General features: G+C 37.9%; 6 protein-coding genes across 7 annotated transcripts; 2 read left to right on the forward strand and 4 right to left on the reverse strand.

The window, feature by feature from the left end:
* Positions 1–419: 419 nt before the first annotated feature.
* BDBG_02869 (DNA ligase 1) lies at positions 420–3,005 on the reverse strand (the record flags this gene model as incomplete). Its single annotated transcript, XM_002626646.1, has 1 exon — positions 420–3,005. The coding sequence occupies one exon, from the start codon at positions 3,003–3,005 to the stop codon at positions 420–422; it is 2,586 nt and encodes an 861-aa protein (XP_002626692.1).
* Positions 3,006–3,110: 105 nt separating this feature from the next.
* Positions 3,111–6,341, forward strand: BDBG_02870. Of its 2 annotated transcripts, none has more exons than XM_031720995.1 (5): positions 3,111–3,364; positions 3,421–3,668; positions 3,725–4,030; positions 4,086–4,239; positions 4,299–6,341. In XM_031720995.1, exons 1-5 carry the CDS (start codon positions 3,215–3,217, stop codon positions 5,910–5,912), a joined length of 2,472 nt encoding a protein of 823 aa, XP_031577357.1. In that variant the 5' UTR covers positions 3,111–3,214; the 3' UTR covers positions 5,913–6,341. The 2 variants fall into 2 exon arrangements, with proteins under 2 accessions (XP_031577357.1, XP_031577358.1); XM_031720996.1 differs by having other exon boundaries at positions 3,168–3,364; positions 4,094–4,239; positions 4,299–6,270.
* A 56-nt stretch (positions 6,342–6,397) lies between these two features.
* Positions 6,398–8,266, reverse strand: BDBG_02871 (glutamate decarboxylase; the record flags this gene model as incomplete). Its single annotated transcript, XM_031720997.1, has 3 exons — positions 6,398–7,498; positions 7,588–8,067; positions 8,198–8,266. The coding sequence occupies 3 exons, from the start codon at positions 8,264–8,266 to the stop codon at positions 6,398–6,400; spliced, it is 1,650 nt and encodes a 549-aa protein (XP_031577359.1).
* A 1,611-nt stretch (positions 8,267–9,877) lies between these two features.
* Positions 9,878–11,926, reverse strand: BDBG_02872 (rRNA processing protein Nop9; the record flags this gene model as incomplete). Its single annotated transcript, XM_002626649.1, has 1 exon — positions 9,878–11,926. The coding sequence occupies one exon, from the start codon at positions 11,924–11,926 to the stop codon at positions 9,878–9,880; it is 2,049 nt and encodes a 682-aa protein (XP_002626695.1).
* Positions 11,927–12,356: 430 nt separating this feature from the next.
* Positions 12,357–14,132, reverse strand: BDBG_02873 (mitochondrial protein Fmp25; the record flags this gene model as incomplete). Its single annotated transcript, XM_002626650.2, has 1 exon — positions 12,357–14,132. The coding sequence occupies one exon, from the start codon at positions 14,130–14,132 to the stop codon at positions 12,357–12,359; it is 1,776 nt and encodes a 591-aa protein (XP_002626696.1).
* Positions 14,133–23,009: 8,877 nt separating this feature from the next.
* On the forward strand, positions 23,010–23,498 carry BDBG_16668 (uncharacterized protein; the record flags this gene model as incomplete). Its single annotated transcript, XM_031724571.1, has 1 exon — positions 23,010–23,498. The coding sequence occupies exon 1, from the start codon at positions 23,076–23,078 to the stop codon at positions 23,496–23,498; it is 423 nt and encodes a 140-aa protein (XP_031577360.1). The 5' UTR covers positions 23,010–23,075.
* Between the last annotated feature and the right edge of the window lie 2,620 nt (positions 23,499–26,118).

The raw sequence follows: 26,118 nt of genomic DNA on the forward strand, positions 1-26,118 counted from the left end.
TTTGGGGGGTGAGGCAAATAGAAGCTCGGCGTGTCGTCACAGGTAGAAGCTTTTGGCCAAAGAGGAACTTAATACAAAAACGTTTGTTTTTCCTGTTTCGGATGATGGGGTCAAACTCAATCCTTCGTCGTCCAATATCATTACTTAGAGATAAATGAGGCAGGCGAGAATTGGATTGGTGCATATTCATTTTGGATGACGCATTTAGTCGTGCTTTGCGACTCAAGCTCACGAGAATTGTAAATGCAACTCTAAATGGCAGGGATGTTGGTCGTCTCAATGACGACAACTTGGGACATAGGAGAGGCATATTATATATATATGCCTAGGTACTTAAGTCGCGTGAGCCAGTTATCTCAATTAAATATTGACATTTTCCCCCGTAAATCTCTGGGGGGAGGCTACATACAATTCTAGATTCAACCCCTAAAATCCAAACCTTGCAAAATGTTGGTTCTTTCATCCTCCGCGTCCTCCGAGCCGAAGTCGTCATTTTCTGCTTCTGGATTGGTTAGTGCTCCTTCTTCCTGAAGTCGTTTCGTTTGTTTCCTCCATAAACTCGCAAGATACTCGGAGCTACTTGCTTCTTCGATTCCCTTATCCTCGCGGACCCTAATAAATCTCGGAAAGCGAAGGCTCAGTCCGCGCTCTTCACTAACCAAGCCAATCGCGGCTGTGTAGGTAGGGCTGAGAGTAACATCAGCGAATGCCACCTCCCAGACCTCTTGTGGTTCAAACCATACTTCCGGCTCATTCCTATATTCCACGTAGGCTGGTCTCGTAATTATATTATCGCTCCCCTCGGCATATTTCTCCTTGTTAGCTTGATAGAACTTATCTGTAAATCCAGATATGCACTTTGTAACAGCCTCCAGCAAGCCAGTTTCTGGGTTTCGAACTGCAAGAAGGATCGGAGACCACCATTTGGCTTTCCGACCTTGCCCATGCCAAGCAGCTATGGGAATTAAGTCCAGAGTATCAGATGCTGCACTGTAGTCTTTTTTCACTTTGAGCCACGACTCAAGTCGTTTATCAGGTTCATAAGTAGAGAGAAGTGAGCGTCGACCCCTGCTTTTGGCGTTCCCACTCGGCTCAACAGTGGTAAGAGTTGGTGGTAGCTTGCTAGTGGAAGCCGGTGCCGCAGTTGACTCTTCTTTGGACAAGTCGGGTTTAACAACATCGTCATCAAGCAGCTTAACCATGAGACCTTCGCATTTGGCATCAGTGGCATCCTTGAAAAAGCTCAGCACAGCTTCCGAATCAGACGAAGTCACGTCGATATTTTTCACCCATGTAAAATGATGTGGAACCTCGATGAATAGCCCTCGTAGTAGCTCTCGCCTCTCCCGAAGTGGTCTCTCCAGCAACGGTTCACCATTCAAAAACATGAGATCAAACGCAAACAAGCATACGCTGATTTTAATACTATCGATGCCCACATTCTTTTTAGCACGGTTGGTAAGAGTTTGAAACGCCAATATTTCTCCAGTTTCCTGGTTTACCGCGACGATTTCTCCTTCCAAAATAAAACTCGACACACCTTCACCCCGGATTTTGGGGATTAGAGCAACCAAGTCAGGATATTTGTCCGTCATTAGCTCGAGATGGCGGGAAAAGATAGACACCGTGCCTGAGGAATCGCAGTGGACCTGAGCCCGCTGGCCGTCATACTTGTACTCACAAGTGAATGCTCTCCCTTGGAGCTTGGTGAGCATTTGGGTAAGATCCCTCGTTATGCTTCCCAACATTGGGCATAGTGGAATATGGAGAGTGAGCCCACATCTTACAATAAGTTCATCTGATATTCCAATCTCCAGAAGGCATGGTACTAAATCGTCGTAGTTTGGGTGTCGAGCAAAACAAGCTTTCACAGTTTCCTCTGCCCTACTGTAGATACCTGTGAGTTCCTCCTTTTTGAGTTTTGCGAGATCCCTTCGGTGATGAACAGTGAAACTGCTCGTGGCAGGTCTCGAGTACAGGAATGCTCTGGCAAGAGCAATAAGCATTGTTGTTCTTACTGCTCCAATGCGAAGATGTTGCACAAGCGTTCGCACGAGAAATCTGCTTTCCTCTGCGCCTCTTGTATCCTGGAGAAGTTTCTCAATTATTCGTTGCTTGGTCTCCTGGCTTCCTGGGCCCTTGCTTTTGGAGATTTTCAAGAGCGATTCGTAGACCCCTCTTATCGATAATGGTTTTGGCTTCCTCAAAGTAAATTTTTGCCTCTTCTTAGCCTCGAAGGCGACATCCCCAGCATCGCCATGCTTGTCATATAGAATTTTCAATCCTTGGTTGTTTAATCCATATGCGTTTTTAAGCGCCTTGGATATAGCAGACCCGCCTAACCCCAACTCCAAAGGAACGTAGGGAGGCGCAATCGCATTTGTTGCAAGCCATACGGCGGGAGCAAGGCTGTCAGGGTCGGCTTCTATGATCACTCTCAAGAAGTTGACCAAGCTGTCAATGATCTGATTCCGGCTTTGGGTGTTATTGACAAGGACGAATGTTCTGGTCAGAATGGCATATGGCGCTTGTCCCCCGTCAACCTCCCAGTGTGTCCGTAATTGATCAAGGTAGTCAGATGGATCAAAGGTAAGTGGGCTTTGGTCAAAGGGTATAGATTGGGAAATAATATCCTCATCATTAGACGAGGTTTGTAGCGACAGTACACTTTTCGCCTTATCTATAGTAAAATCGGTGGGCGACAGAGGTTGCGGTTGTGGTTCTAGGCCAAATTTAGGATCTCGATCTTCAAGTTTGGCCTCCTTTGAAACTGAACCCAGAGAATCTCTAGCTACACTAGGGTTCTGGAGGCCTGAACTAGCTTCTTCATTCCATTCTGCTTGCAATTTACGCGCGAGTTCTTCGTCAGTCAACGAGGGCGCTTCGGCATTGGTCGCTGTCGTGGGTGGGGAATTTTGAGGTCGAAAGAATGATTTGATTCCCCGAACTCGTTGAGGCACAGGTCCAGCATCATTTGTCTTGCGCTTCTTAGCGGGACTAGGCATGACTGGTCTCCATAGGCTGAGAGTGAGATATATTTGAATCGGGGATGTTGTAGGTTCAGGGGACCTACGGGAAAGCACGTGGGATTCTTCGCTTGGTCCGAGCGTCTTAACTTGCTTGCGGCCACTTGGAGCTTGGTTGTTTTGGCTCTCCAGATACAACCGTTCAACTTCAATTTACCTAACATCTCGCTATAATTCGGATTGCAGCCATGGCGGAAGAACTGATACGGCATAATTTTCTGGAGTCAGTCCGGGTTGAGGATTATTTGAATGATATGATCCAAACCGGACAGGACTTACGCAACTTAGATACCATCCTTCAGAATTTACAGACCCAGCAGGAACTTCAAAGAAAACAAGTATAGACCTCTTAACCTTATGGCTTTTTCATTCAACAAGTATTAACACGTCGCAGCTTCGTGAAGCGAAAAATATCCTTGCCCATGCCACCGCAGCGTCAAAGGAGCATAGCGAAAGTGTGCGCAAACAGGCGACTGCCTTCAAGCAGCAACAGCAGAATTTGGATAAACGACTCATGATGGTAACCAAGTCAGATACCAGTGAGCAAGCGGCTAAATCATTCGAAATGAGTATGGAACGTCTTCGCAGGTTAGAAATTGCGAAGGGGTATATGGGCACATTGTGTGAAGTAGACGGGCTCAGGTTAGTGAACGGGATCTTTGCGATCTTTATTGGCCATTTTTACTTAGGCAGCGCAGCAAGGAAACTCTTAATTTACTTGCAACATCGCCTCGCCTAGCACTGCGACCTTATACACGATTACGAAACATCTCGTCTGGCCTCAAGTTGGCCCAGCCTGCAGCGGAAGGAGCAGCGCCTCACATAGTCTCCTACACTTCGCAAATAGCGAAAAACCTACGAGATCAAATGACCAAAGTACTAGATGACAACCTGGAAACTGTCCTCACGAAAATGAAATGGCCGGGTAACGAGCTCAATACTTCGGATGACCTGATCAATGAGTGGTCGGATGCGGTTGAATTATTACTGGAGCTACAAGCGCCGTAAGGAATCCCATTATTGCGCTATGGAACATATTTACTCTAACCTTTGATTTAGGGAACTAGAGAATAGCGCATTAGTTACTAGCCCTGAGTCTGCCCGTCGATGGGAACCTCCTGTTCTTCTCCCTCTCGTGGTGATGGCCCGTCCGCTTGAGCTCCGGTTTAAATACCACTTCAGTGGTGATAGGTCGACAAATAGATTAGACAAGGTATCTGCCCTTCATTACGCAATATTTATCCTATGTGGGGAATCCTCTAACTTTGGCAGCCTGAATACTTTTTGTCCCACGTTATCGACCTCATCAACACACATAGCGACTTTTTTGCAATATATCTACAGCCGATACTCGACAGACGAGCTGAACTTGTTGACTACAATCTCCGTTGGTCATATTCTGATGCAGTGTCATCCTTCATTACCTCTCTTTTCCCGATGTTACGCCAAAAGATGAGCTCTATTCTTCCCAGAATTGCTGATCATCCCCAGCTTCTAAGCCATTTTATTCATGAATTAATGAGTTTTGATACCGAAATCCGAGACGTGTGGGATTATTCCCAGGACAGATATTCGTCAGAGACCTGGAAAGGATTAACTTGGGAGGCTCTTGTTAAACAAGGCTGGTTCAACCACTGGCTGAAAGTGGAGAAAGATTTTGCATTGTCACGCTATCAGGATATCATCGAAAGTGCAGACAGCGGAGAAATAGATTATTACTGCGTTGAGCCATCGGCCACAAAGCCGACCAAAGCTGCGATTCGGGTCAATGATCTTCTTGAAACAATAACGGAGCGGTACCGTCCTTTATCGTCTTTCAGCCAGAAGCTGCGCTTTCTCATTGACATTCAAATCACTATTTTTGATCAGTTTCATGAGAGGCTACGATCAGGACTAGAGGCATATCTTGCGATGACATCTACAATTGGCCGCACGGTCCAAGGCTCCACGGGTGCGGATGCTAACCTTGAAGGCGTGGCTGGTCTGGAGCGGCTTTGTAGAGTGTATGGGAGCGCAGAATATCTGGAACGGAAAATGCAGGATTGGAGCGACGATGTATTTTTCTTGGAACTCTGGTCCGAACTTCAAGAGCGCATCAAGCAAAACAGTCGTACAGGAAGACCCGTGGCAGGACCAATGAGTGTTTCTGATGTTGCTGCCCGGACTTCGTCCGCTGTGGCGAACCACAATGAAGACGGGGGAAACCCAACTGAAGGGGCTCTTTTTGACGAAACGGCATCCGCTTATCGCGGGCTAAAAACGAGATCAGAGTCAATCATAATCTCGGTTTTGATATCAAGTGCCCAGTCAGCGCTTCGAGGATACACTCGGATATCGACTTGGTCTTCACTTTCACCTCCAACGAATCCCAGCGGCCAGTTCTCACATCCATCTATCGAATTGGCCACAATACTTAGAGAGCTCCCTACCGAGATCTCGTTCCTCCATCGGCTACTAGCGATGGCTCCACTACAGCGAATCACTCGCCAACTCCTTCTCTCCATACAGTCATATATATGGGACAACGTATTAATGAGAAATACCTTTTCGACAACTGGTGCATCCCAATTTGCTGCTGATGTCGATAATATCTGCAAAGTCGTTGATGTTGCGACAGAGGACGGAATGGGGTCCAGAAACGTGATGCGGAAACTCGAAGACGGTTTGCTACTTCTCAATTTAAAAATTAAGCCTACACAGAAAGATCACGGTGCCTCTACTGGCGCTGGGGATAAAACACCTAATCTATCACTGTGGGAGGCTGAAAAGAGAATTTTTGCGAGTAACGAAAGTGCGAGATCATTGTTGGCCGAATTGAACATTGAAACTTTGACGGAGGCGGAGGCGAGGGCAGTGTTGGAGCGGAGAGTAGAAGTACGATGTTGAGATGATCACCCCTGAAGTTGCCTCCATATCCTGTTTAAGGGAAACATATCTCATGAGCGGCTTTCGTGCATCTCTAAATTTACTTCGCTCCTTTGATCTAAACATTAATTCCTACCCAATGTATTAGCTCACACTTCTGTACTCGATACCCGAAATTGAATTTGATAGCAGCATCCTAGCACGAGATGTCATTCAATGTTGATATAAAGGACTTGTAATAGCTCAAGGCTCCATGCTCAGCCCACAGAGGCAGATATCATATCAATAAAATAAGATAGATTTTATCTTTTTTTTTCTCTATAGGTATGTATGGTACATTTATGTACATCATAATCCAGGTGTAATTCCAAGATGAAAGGATAGTCGAGTCATGACGGCGCCTCCTTCATCCAATAAACAAACGTCTATTCTGTATCCACCATCCATAACACACAATTTTCCATGTCAGAGTAGAATAGGGGGGAAATATCCGCGTGAATGGGGTTTCAATGATGAACGACCGGCCCATGTCCACGCTCTCCTTGATTTCCCATACGGAATGGCTTCGCTCCTGCAAAGGTTTCCGGGACATTGATTGCATTCTCACGCTCACATTGTCCAACAACCTCTGACCCAACGGCCAAAACAGCATCCAACAAGGCATGAACTGTTTCTTTCTTTGTCTGTAAATTTAGCACACACCTGAGGAATTTCCCATCGCCAGCTAGCGGATGGTCTCCAGCTGGTGGCGCGAAGTCAACCATAAACCCGCGACGGACTAGCTTTTGCACTACTTCTTCGGTTATTTTGCTGTTTCGCTTGCTTCGTTCTTCCTCGTCAATTTGTTTACCCTCAATTTCCTGGCCACGGCGGAAGACGGGTTGTTTGTTAGGAGCATAGTAGAAACAAACCTGGAGACAGGGGGGTGGGTTCTCGCTGATGAGGAGCAAGTTTGGGCAATCAGACACGGCAGCTGCAAGGTAAGCGGCCAGATTACAGGCGGAATCAATTTGACGTTCATACCCCTCCGAGCCATAGTAAGTCCAACTCAAAAAGAGCTTTAGTGAGTCGGCTCGGCGGCCACACTGCAATGTCAAATCAGCCAGATCCCAGACTTCGGGAGGCTCGCACTCCAGTTTGGGTATAGTTGCATTGCCATTCACGTCGGCGGCTGAATAATCGTTATGGAACAGATAACCCGCTGGTAGAGTATTTGCACGGTGGAATTTGGTCATATCTGCACCCAGTAGGAATGAGCAAGTCACTGGTACACCTAGCATTTTGTGCGGGTTAACCGTGATGCTGTCTGCCAGATGTGCGCCGGCAAGTTTTGCTCTTTGCTTTCTAGAGAATGCAAATGAACCTCCCCAGGAAGCGTCAACATGAAACCAAAGGTTGTGGTTCCGACAAATGGTCGCAATTTGCTCCAAGGGATCAAATGATCCGAGAACTGTCGTCCCAGCAGTGGCATTAACGTAGAACGGTGTCATGCCCTCGCTCTTTGCTTTGACAATCAGATCCTCTAGAGATTTGGGGATCATTTGGCCTTTTCGGTCGACTGGCACGTTCCAAACAGCATTACTTCCAAACCCGAGCATCTGCGCTGCCTTTTCTACAGAATAATGCCCGTGTGCACTAGAAAATAAAACAAATCTGTATCCGTAATTGCCGTCTTCTTGGTCTCTGGGAAAAGGACATTTCGAGCGATGACTATGGAGGTGGTATTGGAAGCTGAGCCTCCCTGAGCCGATATGCCTCCGGCCCGAGGCCCATTCAAATCAAAAAGTGCTGCCAGTTGCTTTGCAGTATACTTTTCAATAACTGTAAGTGCAGGGGACACTGGATATACATGAACATTTGTATTCAGCGAAGCGATAATCAATTCGGCTGCGAGACCCGGAGCATTGGTGGATGCATACAGTTTGTCCATAAACCCTTGGTGCCATGTGTTTACCGAGTACTGTAGCAGCTGGTCGAGTATTCGAAGGAGGCCGTCCTGACCTTGGCCGGAAGAAGGAATTTCGAGATTCAGAGCGGCTTGCAGCTCGTCTGGTTTCATGGGCTGAACCAATGCCGACCTGTGTGTTGGGGCGTCCTCAACTTTTGCAGAGCTAAAGTCATCTTGATCTGCAGATCGGATAAAGGCTATGAGGCGCTCTTGGACAGCACTTAGTAACTACATTAGAAGCATTTAACAGCGATCAGTTAACTGCTTTACAATATGACTTAACGCCGAATATGATTCGGCTCAGAGAGGAGGATCGGGTTTGTCTATTATTGATGATAAGGCGGCTTGCTTCACTTACATTTCGTACTTCCTCACTTTGCTCTAGGCATTGATTCCCTGGAGTCGCTGGAGGGTTATTCGAAGACATATTGTAGGTGAGTTTTGCAAAACGGCGTATCTATCAATTCTAGCCTCCATCTTGTGGGGTAGTTGGGACAATAAATAGCCGGCAAAAAAATAACAAGGTTTGACTATGAAAAATCGATGGACACGAGTCCGGCATGATAATTTTGCCGCACTAAAGTTGAACCGGGGAGTTGAACATGGTTAGAAAAAAATCATTTATTCAATCATGCCATGAGTTGATTCATATCCTCTTGTGTAAGTTTTTCCGAACCTGTCTTGTAAGCATGTTCAAATTTGCAATTAGAAATAAGCTATCACTACATTCATGAACTTAGATACTGAACACATTCTTCAAAAAGATTGCGCTTAATAGATAGCTGACACTTACGCAGCGTACCTTGTGATACTTATTATTTTTATGATCCCAGATTTATTCAGCAAAAAATACTCTGATTACAAACAAAAATATAAATAAATGAATAATCAAGATTTGATTTTTCTCATATTTTTTTTAGTATTAATTAAGAGTGAAAAGTAACACTCTTTAAATTAAATAAAATAAAAAGTAGCTCTATTTTATTTATTCTTTTTAAATAGTTAAAAACTTCATTTAAAAAAGAATAAACTAACTATTAAATCTATTTAATATATTTTATAAAATAAGTAAATATTACTATTTTAATTAAATTTTAATAATAATAATTTTTTCTTTAAATGAAGTTTTAACAGTAGTTACAGTCAGTACTTATAAAAAATAAATTAAATAAAAAATATTAATTAATTTATTTATTAATTAATTAAAATAAATATATTTTCTGAATAAGTATATTATAAATTAAATTAACTGTATATAAAAGAAATATTACACTGTATATTAAATAAACTTTAAATAGTTTATTCTTATTAATAAAGTTTTATATAAAGCTATTTTTTATTTTACTTAATTAAAAAGTTTCACTTTTCACTTTAATTAATATTAAAAATACTAGAAAAATCAAATTTTAATTATTTAATTATTTTTATATTATCTGTATTTTTATTTACAATTATTGAATTAATGTATATTTTACTGAATAAGTGTATTTTTGACTGAAATATGTGACTGTCACTGACTGTGTACAGAGAATTTAAGATGTAACTTTGTTACTATAAAGTATTTTCATCCCCTCTTTTAATCAGAGTTTTAAGAGAGATTAATGTCTCTGGCACCTGAATAACCAGCTACAGCTTAACTAAAGCTAGTGTAAAATTCCAGGGGCTTGAGAATGAAATGGTAACAATAGTATTATAGCTTAAATTCTTAGCACTAATCAAAACTTTAATCCTCCCTACATGTACTCTGTACTGTACATACATGTACTGCACCATGCAATGCACCAGAACAGGCCCTTCTGCGTATAACCGGGCAACTACTGCGTAGATGATTTGTAACTGGTTACCATGGTTAGCGAATGAGATTTTCATTTTCTATATCTTCTAGGCAGAACTCAAGTTGAACCCATTGGCTCAAAGTGATGTCATACTTATCCCTCCCGACTCCCAGGCCGCTCACCACCAAAGATAGCGAGGTTCTCTACCTAATAGAATATGGGACACGTGACTGCAGTCCGGAGCAACATTTTTCTCGGGTTTTTTAGAACGTTGCAGATATCTTTTTCGGTGTGCTGGTGTTTGACTTTTCAGCAAATCGAGCTCTCGCTAAATCAAGGTTTGATTTCGGAGGCTGTCGGTTCTCGGAGTTACTCGGATTTACGCTCTCTAGGCCTTTAGCTACTGCAATCCAGTGGCCTCTCCTCCTTTTGTATAAATCCATTGACCAATTCTTCCATACAGCTCGTCCGACAAATGAGTCACGAAGGGGTCGTTCGTTTGCCAAGAGCTCTTCGGCGAATCGCTGTTTGATAAAAATTAAATTCTCCGTCGCCGACCAGACAGCATCGACAACATGCGATCCGCTCGAATCCAGAGCGAGTTCAGCCATCTTTCCTGAAAATCTCGAGGTTATTTGACGGCGGAACTGAATAGTAGAAGTTGGGAGCGTTAATGCGTCCTGAAGGACGTGGGATGCAACTGGGTCCTTAGCAATTGCTATTAAAGTCTCCAGCGTAACTGCGAGAAGACTTGATTGTATTAGTTCGCTGAGGGGCCCGGGAGCCTTAAGCATGGTCTGGGCAAGAAGAGAACCATGTAACTGTTCTGGAGTCGAGTTTTTAGAGGACCGCTTTGTATCGTCGTTTTCTTCGTTGAGGTGATGGAGTTTTAGGACGTTATTAATCCTTGCGATAGGGTCTGTGCCAAAGGCCAACAAAAGAGAATCTGCTAGCGGCCTTAGGTCTACACCACGGATGACCCCTCGCTCAATCAACGTTTTAATAACGGTAAACCTTGAGCGTTTCACCAAGGACAGAACTTCCGGCAAAATCAAGTCCATGGAGCTCTTCAGATCTTCTTTGCTCAGTCTTTCCAAAATCCGAGCTACTACATGTCCTGCGATTTCGTTCCTTGATAGCGATCCAATGCGTTCCAGCACAAGGGCCTTGTAGAATGTCTTGAAAAACTTTCCCGGAGCTAATTGTACCATTGTTTCCAATAACCGCGAACCAACGGGGTCATAAAAGAGGCCCTTTATGAATGCCGCACTCTCACTGCCCTCTTCCAGGTTCTCATCCGGGACAAGTCTTCGAAAAACCGAGTCTGGATCCCTAGCTTTTGATTTCCCCAAATGGGTGAGCTCGACTGAGAGGAGGACCTGTAGAACGGGATTTCCAACAGGATGGGTCGCCAGTGCTCGTAGATAGGTATTATCAAGTCCAGTAACCAAATCATTCATCATTTTCTCCAAGGCAGCGTTGAATGAGGGCGGAACAGCTCGCCTATCTGACGCCGACTTATCGCGTTGTGTCACTTTGGGTTTATCCAAGTTCTCCTTTTTGCGACTCGCGATGACGGTTGCTTTAGACGGGTTGTCTAGTTGCTCGCCAGCTAGTATCAACAGAAGTACCCTTATTGTATGCGATGCGAACCTTTCGGTTAACAAATAGCCCCAGTTTCCCTCCAGCTCAGAAAGTACAGCCAGGAATAAATCCTCGAGTCGTAAATTCGCGCTTGAATCTTCGCACTCATTGTCGTTCTTCTCGGCAGAATTTTTCTTCATTTCCAGCGTCACATATGGTGCAGCTCGAAGGAACAAGCTCTCGCAACAGTGGCTCGCGAATCGATGTTGGACGAGATTGAGGAATTGGCCGACAAATTTGTTAAACAAGGATTTTATCTGACTAACAGTAGAGGCCGATATTAATTTTTCCATTAACCTCGAACATGACTGGCTGCAGGCAATTTTTAATTCCTTCCCGTCGGCCTCCTCATAAACTCTTTCTATGAAAATGCTCTTTTCTTCCTCGGTCTCAAACTGGTTAAGTTCGAGGAGCCCACTTGCGTGGGAGAAGTATTCCTGTTCGTCCGGGTCGAGAAGGCCGTAGAATGGCGTGTCCATGGAGCTCGCCGGCTCCTCCTCAAGTGGAATATAGTCATCTCCAATTTTTGCTTGGCTATGCAAAGGATTAAAGTCATTGTCGCCTTCCGAGGCTTTCTGTCGTTTTGGCGCTGTGCGGTCTCCTACTTCATCATCGCGCTTTCGTTTGGCCTCCGCTCTCCGGCCTCGTTTTTGCCTTTCTCGAGGCATGGTAAAGCCCACGCTCTTGTAGGATTCGAATTAACCAAATACAAAGATAAAAACAAAAAGAACAAGAGTAACTGTGCGGATAAACAGAAAAAAATCCCGCGTACCTTTCCAGGATTTCACCCACGAGTAATTTTTTCCCTAGTGGTGGTTCGTCCAAGCGCCCCTGAGTAGCTTACGTTATCATAGGAACAAACAATGCAAACATGAGATCAAATCAAGCGGGAAAAGGGTAAGCTCAAAAGATCAGACCTATGTGATGAAAGGGCTTCAGAATATCAACTCGGAGTAAATACATGTACTATCGCAAAAACATAGTGATTGAATAGAGTTAAATTAGCTAACCTACCTCTCATATCTCATATCGGGGTCTGTACAGACAATATATTACAGGATAAATTTCGCTTCATAGCACAACAGCAATTAAAGTTGATCAAACACCAGAATACACTGCAGTGACATATCTCCCGCACTCGACTCGCTGCTCCAGGCTCACTGTTCTCCCATCCAATTGAACAGTGCGGCGAGGCGTAATTTGGAGTCTACTGTCCTCTCGCTGATGTTCGCGGGGAACAACATCGGCAGGAGGGCGGATGTGCGTGGGGGACGCAATATTATTTCTCTTCCCCGTGCCTAATTGATAGAATTCATTCCCACCCCACCAGAAAACGTCTGAGCCCCAATTGGTGTCTGTTTGGGGGCCGTCCTTCGAAGCAGAAACATTGGTTAAGTTTCCCAGTACAGCAGCGGCATGGGTTGCTCCGACAGAAATACGGCTTATCCCTATGGGGACAACCTTTTGCGCGGTATCGCTGTACTCAAACAAGCCACTAAGAGTCTTTATTTTTGTAGGTTTGTCTTGGGCATGAGTCCACTTCCCAGTCCCAAGGGCACCAAACAACCCTTTCCCGCAGCTCCAGACATCCGTTGTGACTCGGCCAAGGTCCCTAACGGTGGTCGGAACTTCCATCGGGCTAAGTATCCTTTTGGCGCTGACGGTGAAAAAGCTGTTTGTGCCTCCGGCAGCAATACTTGATGCTTTAACTTCATAGCCATCGGCGGGGTAGAGATTGCCGAGAGGAAGCATTGTTGGGGTATCAATGGAAGAAGAGGCGACATTGGTTTGTAGCCCTAGCTGACCCGAAGCATTGTCGCCGAACACGAAGACTTGTCCAGCTTTATCAAGCGCCAGAGAATGGTAATCTCCAGCTGCGATATTTGTAATCCGGACCCCGCGCAACTCGCTAACTTCATGACACAAGTCATATGGTCCCTTAGGCCGATTGTTCCACGTCAGGCCAGGAATTCCGAGTTGACCGCGGGAAGGAAAATGTTCCGTGCCGATAGCAGCAGAAAATATACGTCCAGAAGTCGTTAATAAAAGTACATGTTCGAGGCCGCCACTGATCGCGGTAACCTTTTCGCCCAACCCAAGCTGGGGTTGCAGAGGGCGATAACTCAATTCAGCGCGCGTTCGCCAGAATGGAATCCAGGAGTTTTCGGAAGGTTTCAACCCATTCTCTTGATCGGATTTTGATACGGGCAGTGAATAAACGTTTCCGCCGGAGGATAGCGCAATGATCCTGTTTGACGAAATACAAAGTGACACGAGATTTTTGCCCTTGAGTGTCTTCGTTGGTTTGTAATCTGTTTTCGAATAGCCTTTGCCCCATTGGATCAAATCTCCGTTTTCCGTGATGGCGGCACCAAAATTCTGATCAAGCTTAACATCACGAAGAACCATACCATCGAAGTATGGTATTCTTCTTGGGGTCTTCACGACGAATTCATTCGAGTCCGGGTTTGCGACTAACCCTGTATTCGAACCCCATGCATACAGCCCTGGCCGCTCCCAACTCCTCTTCACCTGGACATGCTGGGGGCTTAGTGACTCCCGGTTTTCCTCCGCTGATAGATTCTGCCTGGTCTTGGCCTCCTGCACAATGACTTCTGGTTGTAGATACCGCGATTTTTCTCCAAGACTTCCCGGTCTATCCCTGATGTAGTAATATCCAAAGGATATAACAGCCGTCAACCCTGCCACGGCAATGTAAGAACGAATACGTGGTGGCACCCGAGGCTCTTTCTGGGACTGCAGAGGCCCGGCGGTAGAGTAAGGGCGTAATCGTGGGGCAAAAAGAGGCGATCTTTTAGACAGGGCCGAAAAGCGCTGCGAGGCAAGTCGCTTACTCCCTCGAGTAAACGACATTATGCGTGTTTTCCGGATGCTTCCCCATCCATCGAGTGATGACCGGGGTTTTATGGGCTTTGCGATAACCGGATGCAAATCGTGGAGTCCGGTGTATACAGAAAACTTGACCTCGCTAAGTGCGCCACTTGACCTTGTTACATAATCATGACCCTGACCTCGCACAATACAGTAATAATCAGTTGATAATTGACTTTCAATCTTTCAATTCACTCATTCATTCAGCTCATCAATCAATCAAAGCATGTATAGCTGATTCATAATCAATTTAATAAACTGTCACGCTCCCGGCCGCGCCAAGGCCCCGTTGCGGTTCCACACGGCCCATCGATCCCATGCGGATGATTCCATCCCGTCTGAACTGGTTTCCAACCACCCTATGACATCATTTGGATATATCATAGGAAGATCCGATTGATGGATATGAGAACCCCACTTCTATATGAGGTCAGCAGATTACTCTTCCTTGATAATGAGATGCTGCTGAGGTATTACTTCAGCTATTCTTACTTATGAAATAAGAGAAAAGTATTCACTCATTATCTATATAGAATAGCTAGATGCTGACTTCTTATTAAAGAAGTCAGTGATTTGTTTTTCTTCTACTGAAATATATATAAGAGTTACTGTATATCTCATATAATCTTCTTAGTATACTAAGTATCACATCTGTGATATTCTTACAATAACTCTATAGTCTATAAGCTTATTATTCAAATAAAATAGTTAAGCTTACTTATATAACTTCTTAAATAACTATCTCTATATAATATCACTGACTAGTCACTGCTTTGACTCTATTATATTATAATTTGAATTACTTAATCTGATTATAAGTTTGAATCAGTTAAGTTTTAACAGACTGATATAATCTTATATATTTATATTAAAACTGATCTGATCTCACTCTCTGAAGAAAATACTATATTATTCTTTAAAGTATGTACATCTCTATTCTGATAGAAATCTGAGATTTCTAAATCTGCTGTATATTTTAATATAGACTTTTTAATTACTCTGTTACTACTGCAGCCTCTATACATCTATATCTATTATAAAGATAGAGAGATTAAAATCAGAGATTTTCTAAGATATAAGAGAAATATCTTATCTGAATTTCACAGCTTTATCTGTATTCTTGAACAGAAATTTCACCTTAATCTGAGTCAGTATAATACTTATAAGATATAAGTAATATATGCTGTCAATCTTCTTGAAGACATCTCTGTGACTACTTGAGTTATTAAGAAGAGAGAGCTTGAGTGTATTAATACTATTATAATTTAAGAAGAATTTAAGAACTTTCTACTGAATTAAATTAAAGACTACTATAACTGCAGCTTTATAATAGTACAGTGATTTAACTTATTATATTAATAAGATAATAAGAATTCTTCTAATTTCAATATAAGATTTGAAGAATGTTAAGAGAAATTAACTAATAATTTAAATTAATTAAAAATACAGCTTTATCTTACAAAGCTGACTTATAAGATATGAATAATAATATTATAATATCAGAGTTTATTAATTAATTATACTGAGCTTATTAATCTGACTTCTTAGATCTATTTAAATAATTAATTCTCTGAGAAAAAGATTAATAAGATCTTTTCTAAGTAATTAATAATAGAATCTAAACAGTACTATGATATTATTATTATTATTATTATTATTATTATTATTCTTCAATTATAGATGTATGCAGTCAGAGACTATGACATTTACCTGAGAATCTTTAGTTCTCAGGGTTTTTCCTATATCTATAGAGTCAACTATTATACATTTATCAATTTCAAATATGTAAAATCAGAAAATTCCAGCTCAGAATACAAAAACTGTTTACAAATTGCAGTATTTCAACACCTTCTGATAGTTTGAAACCATTTGAAAATATTATGACAAAAGAAAAGAGAACATAGTCTTAAAGATAGACACATTAAATAGGTAGAGAAAAGAACAGAAGGAAACAAGTACAGTAAAGAGAGACTATAACAAAACAAAATTATTAAAAGATGATATATAGCTGTTTTAACAGACTATATCTAGTCAATTTCCACCTCTTCATATTCAGATACTTCTGAATTCAGCCATTTTCTTGTAGCTGCTCTAGTTTCTGATAGAAAGTCTATTAAGTATTTAGTTCCTGTCTCAGTTGAGAATAAGAACCTCATATTTAATTGATTTAAATCATACTTCTTCTTTAATCTGACTCTGAGACTATTGTATAATGCACAATGCATTACAATATGCTCAGGATTTTCATTCACATTGCAGAATGAGTACTCTGTTGAATCAAATCTATCATCAAATCTTTGTATATAAGATTTGAAATAATCATGTCCTAGTTTCAGCTGAATTATAGATGAGAATATTTTCTTTTTACATTTAATTGAACAAGATTTCCACTTTGGTTTTGTCTCAAATCTTGAATAATGTATACTCTTCTTTTGTTTCTGTCAGCTTTCATTTCACTTGTTTAAACAAGATTCTTTTATCTTTCTCTTTATGAAAGACCAGGACACTGTTTTTTAAATAGATCTGCTTAATTCTGAACCCTTTTTTGCAGCTGAATCAGTCAATTCATTGTTATGAATATTCATATAAGCAGGAACTCAATGTAGATGAATTATCAGTTTTGATATTCTTCTCTTTTGAATTTTCAAAACAGAGTTTAAAATCAGTTCAAGATTCATTTGATCATTATGAATCTGACTATTTCTAAGTCTTTTTAAAGCAGCTTGACTATCAGAGAATATTCATGTCTCTTTCAAATCATTTCCTCTTTTATAAGATTTTATTTCAATGAGTTTGAAAGCTTTCACTATTGTAAATAGTTCAGTATCAAAGACTTCAGATTCACAGTCTAAATTCCAGAAATCTGAGATAAAATTAATATTATCTTCAGTATAAGCAATGCCTGCGCCTAATCTATTCAAATTCTCATTTTTTGAGCCATCTGAGTAGATCAGAATAGAGTCTTTTATATTAATTGTAGAGATCTTCTTCAAATGCTGTTCATATTCTCTCTCTTTAGATAGTTCACTTATTTGTAAGTCTATGAGAGATTCCAGCTTTTCTCTTCAGAGAGATATCTTCTCATAATCAATTTTCTCAACATTTAATGAAGAAAATTGATTCTTAATAAGTGAACATAGTCTATACAGTTGAGAGGGCATTTTCTTTAAAGTATTATTCTCATTTCAATCAAGAAATCTATTTCAATCCAGTTCATTTCCTGAGTTAACTGATGAAAATGAAGAAGAGACTCTTTCTCTAATTATATGATTTAAGCTCATCTTCATGACTCTCAGAGCATAGTTCATACAGGCCTTTTCAAATCAAATAGCAGGAGGTGAAATTGAAGCTTCAATTTCCATTGCTTTAATAGAAGATGACTTGAATGCATTCAGAATTCTTCTCAAAGCTCTGTTTTGTAGACTTTGAAAGAGTTCAGTGAAGTTTTCTTGATTGTTTCATTAAACTTGAACTTCATAATCAGCTACTGAGATAATACAGGCTATGTATAACTGTCTCATAGCCTGAAAGAATAGACCTCTCTCAGTATTTGATAGTCTGATTATACTATTCAGTAGTCTCTCTGTCTTGATGATTCTTTGTTGAATATGATATTTAAAATTCAGCTTGGAGTTTAACCATACTCCTAGCCATTTGACATTTAAACCGGGTTTAATCTCTTTATTCAAAAGAGTTAGACTTAGTTCTTTCTCATTAAACCTGGGAAAAAAGTGAATTAACTCAGTTTTATTCATATCAAATTGAATTAGATTGATATCTGCTCTAACAAAGATTTTCTTTACTGCTTTCTCAATCACTTCTAAGTTCTCTTTGATTGTCTTTGAACTGTAGAGTAGATCAATATCATCTACATAACTTGAAGATCTCACTATTTTCATCTCTCTATTCTTGAATAGATATGCAGTGTATATTGCAAATAAAACAGGTGAGATTGGAGATTCTTGTGATACTTCTATTTTTATCTCAGTTTTATCTTGTTTTCTTCCATCAAAGAATAGTTGTATAATTCTTTTAGACATGAAACAATTGACTCATTTTATTAGAGAAAGTGACAGTTTTAACATCTTCAAAGTTTGAATCATCTTAGACTTTGATACATGATCAAATGCATCTTTTATATCAATAAAAACTGCAGTTGAGACCAGATCTTCATACTTTGCTACTTGAACATCATGAACAACTGAGAGAACAGTATCAATTGCAGAACATTGTTTTCTATCTCTCATTTGTTCATTAAATAGAAGAGAATCACTAATAGAGCTTATAAAAGATAATCTAGTAGCTATTATCTTTTCTAGAATTTTTTCTAAACAGTTCAACAGAGATATTACTCTATATAACTTAGGAATTGAAGTCTTTCTATTAGGTTTTACAAGGATTACTTCAGTAGCTTCTCTCCAGCATTCAGAATGATAACCATTTTTTAAGAGATTGAAAAAGAGCTCAAAATATTCATTCTTTAAGTAGGAATATGTGTTTTGAATAATTGAGTGATTAATTGAATCAGGCCCTGCAGCAGTTTTAATTGAACTTGAGAATATTGCTGACTCTAGTTCATCATATGTAAGCTCAGGTCATTCCCAGTTATTTTCATCAATATATTCATGAAATGACATATTCTCCTCTTCTAAATGTGATGATGAGTTTTGAAAGAGAATTCTCATAAAAGCTTGATATTTTTTCTCAAAAGAATTTACTGTATATAATTCATTCTGAAATTCATATTCTAAGGTTGAAAGCTTTGCTACACTTCTTGTTTTAGTATAGTTGAAGGCTTTGAAAACTTCTTTTTCTTATGCTTCTTTAAGAAATTTGTTCCAGCAATCTGTTTTGGCTTTTTTAATATCTGAAAAATATTCATTTCAAATAGCTTTGAACTCTTCATCAGATATTAAGTGATTCTTTCAATCTCTCTTAGCAGTGACTAATTGCTTTCTTTTAGAAGTAATATTCTCATTTCACCAAGATTTGAAATACTCAGAAGACTTTTTCTTTGGAATATTTTCTTCAATACTTGTTAGAAGAATAGATGTAATCAGCTTTGCTCTATTCTCAAGCATTTCATTTGATATATCTTGACTTTGATTTCAATAGAGCTTATTCTGTCTTTCAGATTTCAGCTGTTTTACTCTTTCTTCAACTGCTTTTCAATCAGCTTTTTCAAAGTTATACTGATTAGAGAGAAGAGGATTTTCACTTCTTTGTTTTTCACTCAGTTCAATATCAAATTGAATGATCTCATGATCTGATCCTGAGGTTTCATTTGAATCAATAAATCAGTTTATAAGTCTTTTTTCAATTAGATTTTGTGATATGAAAGTTAGATCTATAATAGATTTCTGTTTCATGTCTTTTCTAAAGAATGTTTGTTGATCAGACTTGTTAACTAAATCTATTAAATGCTCAAAAGTTCATTCAATCAGTTTATCTGCTCTTACTGCTCTTATACACTCTGAGTTTCATCAGAGATGATGTGCATTGAAGTCTTCTGCAATTATAGAGTTTTTTAAGAGAGTTATATTCAAAAATCCTCTATCAATTGTCCAGGTATTATTGTTTTCTTTCAATGATTTTTCATTATAGATATTTATAAGTTGAATAGTATCAAACTCATTATCTTTATCTATAATATCACTCACTAGAATGTCAGAGTCAGATATGATATCAAATCTCAGATTAAATTGATATCTTGATCTTTTTCTTCTATAGATTACTACTCTTGATTTTATCTCAGATTTTTCAGGAAGAAAGCAGTAATAGCTTGAATGAGAAATGATATACTTTTACTCAGTATCAAAATTTGGTTCTTGAAGAAGTACAAAGTCAACTTTTTATTCAAATACAATCTGAAGACAAGAATAAATGCAATTTAAGTTTCTATTCACATTATTTTGAATAAATGTGATTTTTGAAGAGTTTTTAAACTTTTTTTGTTGTTTTTGTTGTACATTCATACTAAAAGAGAGTGAAGATATAGTAGAATCTAATCACTATCATCAGATAGTAGATTATAACTATTTTGAAAAGCAGGAATCTCAACTGCTTGCATTCTATCTAGTTTATTATCAGAGTCATTTCTCAATTCTCTAATCTTAACAGGTGTTTGAGAATTCAAATTCTGTTTACATTTAGCTGGAGAATTGGAGTTTGAAGACCTAGATAGTTGAGAGTTTCTTCTTTTTAAGCTTGCAGTTGTGAATTTACTAGCTTGACTTTTCTCTTCAGTTTTAGATTCACTTTGAGCTTCATCTTTTCTCCAGTTCTTCTGAGTTCTTGAAGTAAATACACATTCTTTTGAGCTAGATGCATGTTTTTCTTTGCAATTGAAGCACTTAAGCAGAGTATGTTAACATATTTCATCTCTTTTTGAGCATGTTTCACATTTATACTCACTAGTTTTGTGATCTCTAGCACAGAATGCGCATTTTGAGTCTCTGAAATAAGAGATTGTAAAGTGTTCATATCTTTGACAGTTTGAACACTGTGTTTGAGCTTTGAGATTCATTCTTGAATCTTTGTATTCATGAACTCTCATTTTCAAACCTGCTACTCTTACTTCAGAGATTCTTGATTGTTCAAGTGTCTTTGTATATACTAGAACAGAGGCATTTCTTCTGCTCTGTCTGAACTCAATTGAATTAAGTCATACAGACTCTTTTCTCAGTTGAATAGAATTGTATTCTTCTAATTCATTTTTGAGAAGCAGCATTTCTTCCTCACAGTCAAAAATTTCAACTGAAATATCATGAAGAATGAATTTATCTCACTTTTCATCTCTTTCAGATAGAATTGTTGTATTCAGTAGAGATTCTATTACTGATTTTCAGAGATTCTTATTCTGAATGAGGAATTCTGCACTGAATTCAGACATTGTAGTCAAAATAATAGAGTTTTCAAAGAAAGATGACTCAATTAAAGCTATGACTGGTTTTTGAACTTCAATATCAGTCATTAACTGAGAAAAGAACTGCTGATTAATTTCATTTCTAATTCTGAAAATGAGATTTGAGTTTAGCTTGTTTTTTTGCAAGCTCTCCTGATTTGAGACTTTGAGAATAAGTCTTCTGTTTCTGAAGATTTGAAAGTTCTTCTCTTTTTACATTTCTTTTTTTTCCTTTCTATGAACAGAGATCTGAGAAATATTCTTCTCAGTTTTCTCAGAATTTTGAGCAGATTTTGAACTAGCAGGTTTGAAGACAGCAGATTCTGCTACTTGAGCATATGTTTTCTTCTGATTTGAAGAAGAAGATGAAGAAGTAGAAGATGAAAAAGAGTCAGTGACTGTACTGAAAGAATTCAATGTTTTTTGAATTGTGTTTGAAATTCCAAGTTTGAACTTGATCACTTCTTGTAGTTGTCTAGCCTGAGTATGAAGAATTAACAGAACTTCTTCATTCTTCTCACTCAGACACTGTTTTCCAAGAATTTTGCTTGCTTTTTCCAGTTCCTGTATTTCAAGAACTTGTTATTTCTCTATTTCTTCCTTCTTTCTTCTCTTTAGAATTTCAATCTCAGAAATGGCATCTGGGAAAACATCTTTTTTCACATCAACTGAGTGTACTCTTGAACTCATTTTACTCACTGAATGAAAAGTTGATCAGACTGTTTCAATTGAGAGATTTATCAGTTTATTTTCAAATGAAAAGTTGGTCAGACTGTTTCAATTGAGAGGTTTATTAATCTATTTTCAAATGAAAAGTTGATCAGACTGTTTCAGTTGAGAGATTTATTAGTCTATTTTCAATTGAAAAGTTGGTCAGACTGTTTCAAAAGAAGAATGAAAGACTTTTGTGTATAAAACACCTGATTTTTTTTTTCACACTAGTTCAGTAACTAGGTTAGATTTTTGAAGAGAATCTAATAAACTAAAAGTGATTTTTAAGATAAATCAATAAAATCTTTACAAACTCTTTCTTGGGATACAGTGAGGAAAAGTATGATATCAATTGATAATAAATCAGATAATATGACAGTTTTTGAGAGAAAAACTGACAAAAAATAAGTCAATTTTTTGCAGAGAAATTGATTAAAACTATTTAATTTTATTCTAAATCATTCAATTCTTCTCACACAACAAGTATGCAACTCAAATCAGTTAATAAAGAGTGTAAAAGAGAATTAAGTATTAATGAAAGCTCTTCAGTCACTGAAAAAGTAATTCTTACTTAAAAGAATATGAAATTATGATAGAAAACAACTCTGTTTTTAATTCTTTGTAAGAATATTGTATAAAACTCAGAGAAAAACACCTTACTTTTTCAAGAGAAGTAAAAAACTATTTCTAAGATCTTTTTTTTTTGCATTAACTGCTGCAGAAGAATGAGATAGAAACTGCTAAGATATGCACTACTGTATACTCTTTATCAAGACTTTCCCTCTTCAGAGTCTTGATATTATAGAGAATATAAGTCTGTTTCTATATAATAATGTAAATATTGTCAGCAGAATGTAGAGAAACTGGTTATTTATATCTTAAAATAGAAGACTTTGTTAATGATTATATTAATATAGAGTTAATTCTCAAATTCAATAGAAATCTAGTGTTGCTGTTCTCAATTTCTTACAGAATCTATTGAATATTGAGATATTAAAACTAGATTTAATATATCTCACTGTGCAGGGATCAAAGGCTCAGTCAGATCTTAGAATATACTGATTTTATAGTTGTTGGTGTGCTGTTGACTCATTATTCACTGATTATGTATTGAATGCTGTTGCTGAGGTATCTTTTTGTATCATTCTGCTGAGAATGGGCCAGATTGAGAGGGGTAGTACAAGGGTGAGACTTGGTGTTGAAGTCTAGATACACAGGCGACGGACCGTGGAGGTTGCACTTCAGAAGAGTCTGTTGATTATGTGCTTGATATTATTGCTGAGGTATCTTTTTGTATTTTTCTGCCGGGGATGGGCCAGATTGGGAAGGGCGGTACGAGGGTGAGACTTGGCGTTGGTGTTTTGGAACATCAAAGATGGACAGGGTTTTCGCGGAGGTCGCTCCTCAGATATCTCCACAACTACAGGTCGGGGATCTTCCAAAATCGAGAAGATTGGTGCATATGGCTAGGTCACTTCACCTTACAATTTGTATGGCACTCTGGCCCGGGGTTGTGGTGTGGTAGGGGAGAACGGGGGATAATCCCACACAGGAGCTTCGAACAACGTCCGGTTCATGTTTGGCTGGATAACTCCACCACCACACAGGGTATGCGGTCGGCGATGGGGTCAGAATGCTCGTATGATCGAGGGCTTTTCGATGGATCTATCGGCGGGTTCTTATTCGAAAAATCGAGCGAGTTCGTGGTGGAGCGGTTGTATATAATACCATAAGAAGCTGAACAAGAGAAGAAATTAAAAAGATGAACAGTACTATGATAACTTCAGTGTAAAGAAAGTAAAGAAGAATTTCAAGTATTTTAATTCTTCACTCACTGTGAAGAAATGTTAAAAAAGATTTAATAAAGATCTCTATTTCAACTGTGAAGCTGATAATTACTATATTAGTAATTATAAGAAGCTGAAGAAGAGAAGAAACTAAGAAGATATCTTCTTAAAGTTAACTTCTCTTCTGATAAATGTACTCATGAAAGATAAAGAAGAGAAAGAAATATAGAATTAATAATTCTTATATCTCTGAGTTTATGTTACAATTATAATATATACTTCAAATAAGAAGATATTAGTGAGATATCTACTCAACTTCAGAGTGAATACTAACTTTATATTCTATTTCTTTTCTTTAATGAAGAGTTAAAAGAAGATAGATCTGTCAGACTATATAAAATTTACTGATAAAATGAAATATCATCATTTTAACATAATTTAAGCAAAGTATATAATCACAGATTTCAAAGAAATCTTCAAGAAAAGCAGTCTGCTTCTTCATACAGTTAATATCATAGATAAGAATATCATTTTAGATCTTTTATAGTTAAGAGAAAACAATTCTCTCATTGACTGAGTTACTTAGATATGATAGTATTATCTTACTAATAAAGAGACAGTGATAAAGAAATCTGAAGAGTTTTATTGAAAGAATCTTAAGAAAAAGATTGAGTTAATATACTGTATAGCAGATGATTAAGACTTGAAAACAGATAAAGAAGCTATTATTCTTACTATAAGATTAGCAGCAGTATCTGTTATTAAAGATAAATATATATAACATCTTTTTACAGATTTTAAGAATATCTTTTCAGAAAGAGAAGCAGTGAAGTTTTCTAATATTAAGATATAATATAAGATTCATCTTAAAGACAGTGTAACAGTGCTGTACAGATCTCTTTATAACTTGTTTATAAAGAAATTAAATGTTCTGTACAAATATCTTGAAGAAGTGTAATCAAAGAACTGAATATATTTATTAAAGAGTTCAGCAGAGACATTTATACTCTTTATACTTAAGAAGAATAATAGACTATATCTATACATAGACTACAGAGATCTTAATAAGATGATGATTAAGAATCACTATTCATTACTACTAATTAACAAGATAATTGATTAATTATCTGAAGTAAAAATATTCTCAAAGATTAATATACAGAATATCTATCATAGAATCAGAGTTAATAAAGATAATATTTAAAAAACAGCTTTTTATATTAAGTATAGTAATTTTGAATATCTTGTTTTATCTTTTAATCTTTGTAATGCTTCAGTCATCTTTCAGATCTATATAAATAAAACACTGTAAGATTTTATTAATATCTTTTATATAGTATATCTGAATGACATTCTAATCTTCTTAAAACCAGAGAAAGAATATGATACTCATGTTCAAGAAGTGTTGAGTTACTTGAGACAGTATTAACTTTATATAAATACTGAAAAATACTCATTCTACATACAGAAGATTGATTTCTTAGATTATATTATTGAGATGAATAGCATTTTAATGAATAGAAGCTGAGTCTCTGTTATTAAGAACTGACTGATGCTGCAGATGTACTGTGAGATGTAGATATTTCTAGAATTTGTAAATTTCTACAGATAATTCATCTATATATATTCACAGATTACTGCTCTTCTTACAGATCTGTTAAAGAGAAGTGTGAAAGACAGAAAAATAAGATTATTTACTCTCACTCAAGACACTGTATAAATGTTTGTAGAATTGAAATAAGCTTTTATAGATATTATAATATTAAATCACTTTAACTCTGACTTACTCAGTTAGTATGAGACTGATGTATCTAAGAATGAAGTCTGTGAAATCTTTTCACAGTTGACACTGAAGATCTTTCAATATTGAAAGAATTAGAGAATAATCACTTCTGAGAAAACAGACAATAAATTATCTATAAGAGAAGACTTTTTTATAAAGTCTATAAGACACTGTGAATAAAGATTAGTGATCTTCTTCTTCAAGAAGTTATTACTCATGCAGAGAAGATATGATAATTATAATCAGAAGATATTAATAATTGTTGAATTCTTTAAGATTTGATAATATTATCTTCAGAGTAGTAAGTACTCAGTGTAAGTTCTCACTGATTATACAAATCTGTGTTACTTCTTAATAACAAAGAGCTTGATAGAATGTTAAGTCAGATAAGTGAAGCTGCTTTCAGAGTATAATTTCTATATCTGATATTATTCAGATTAGCTTAACTCTGCTAATATACTATTTAAATAATCTGATTATAATATTATTGATATGAAGAAGAATTCTATAAAAGAATCTCTGTCATCACTGTAGAAGAAGCTGACTGCAGAGAATTAAGATTCTCTGAAGCTTGAGAACAGTATCAGAAAGACAGCTATGTGATCTAGTATAGAAGATAAAAGAAAACTCAGATCTCTGTAGAGAACTGACACTGAAGATTATAAGCTTCTTATATTATATCTTACAATCATTGAATTAGTAAAGAATGAAACAGTCTACAATCTTTTAATCTGACTATTTTTGAAATTTATTAATAAGTTATAGAAGAGAGATATCTCTACT

Source organism: Blastomyces gilchristii, assembly GCF_000003855.2.
Source record: "Blastomyces gilchristii SLH14081 genomic scaffold supercont1.4, whole genome shotgun sequence".
Taxonomy (NCBI): domain Eukaryota; kingdom Fungi; phylum Ascomycota; class Eurotiomycetes; order Onygenales; family Ajellomycetaceae; genus Blastomyces; species Blastomyces gilchristii.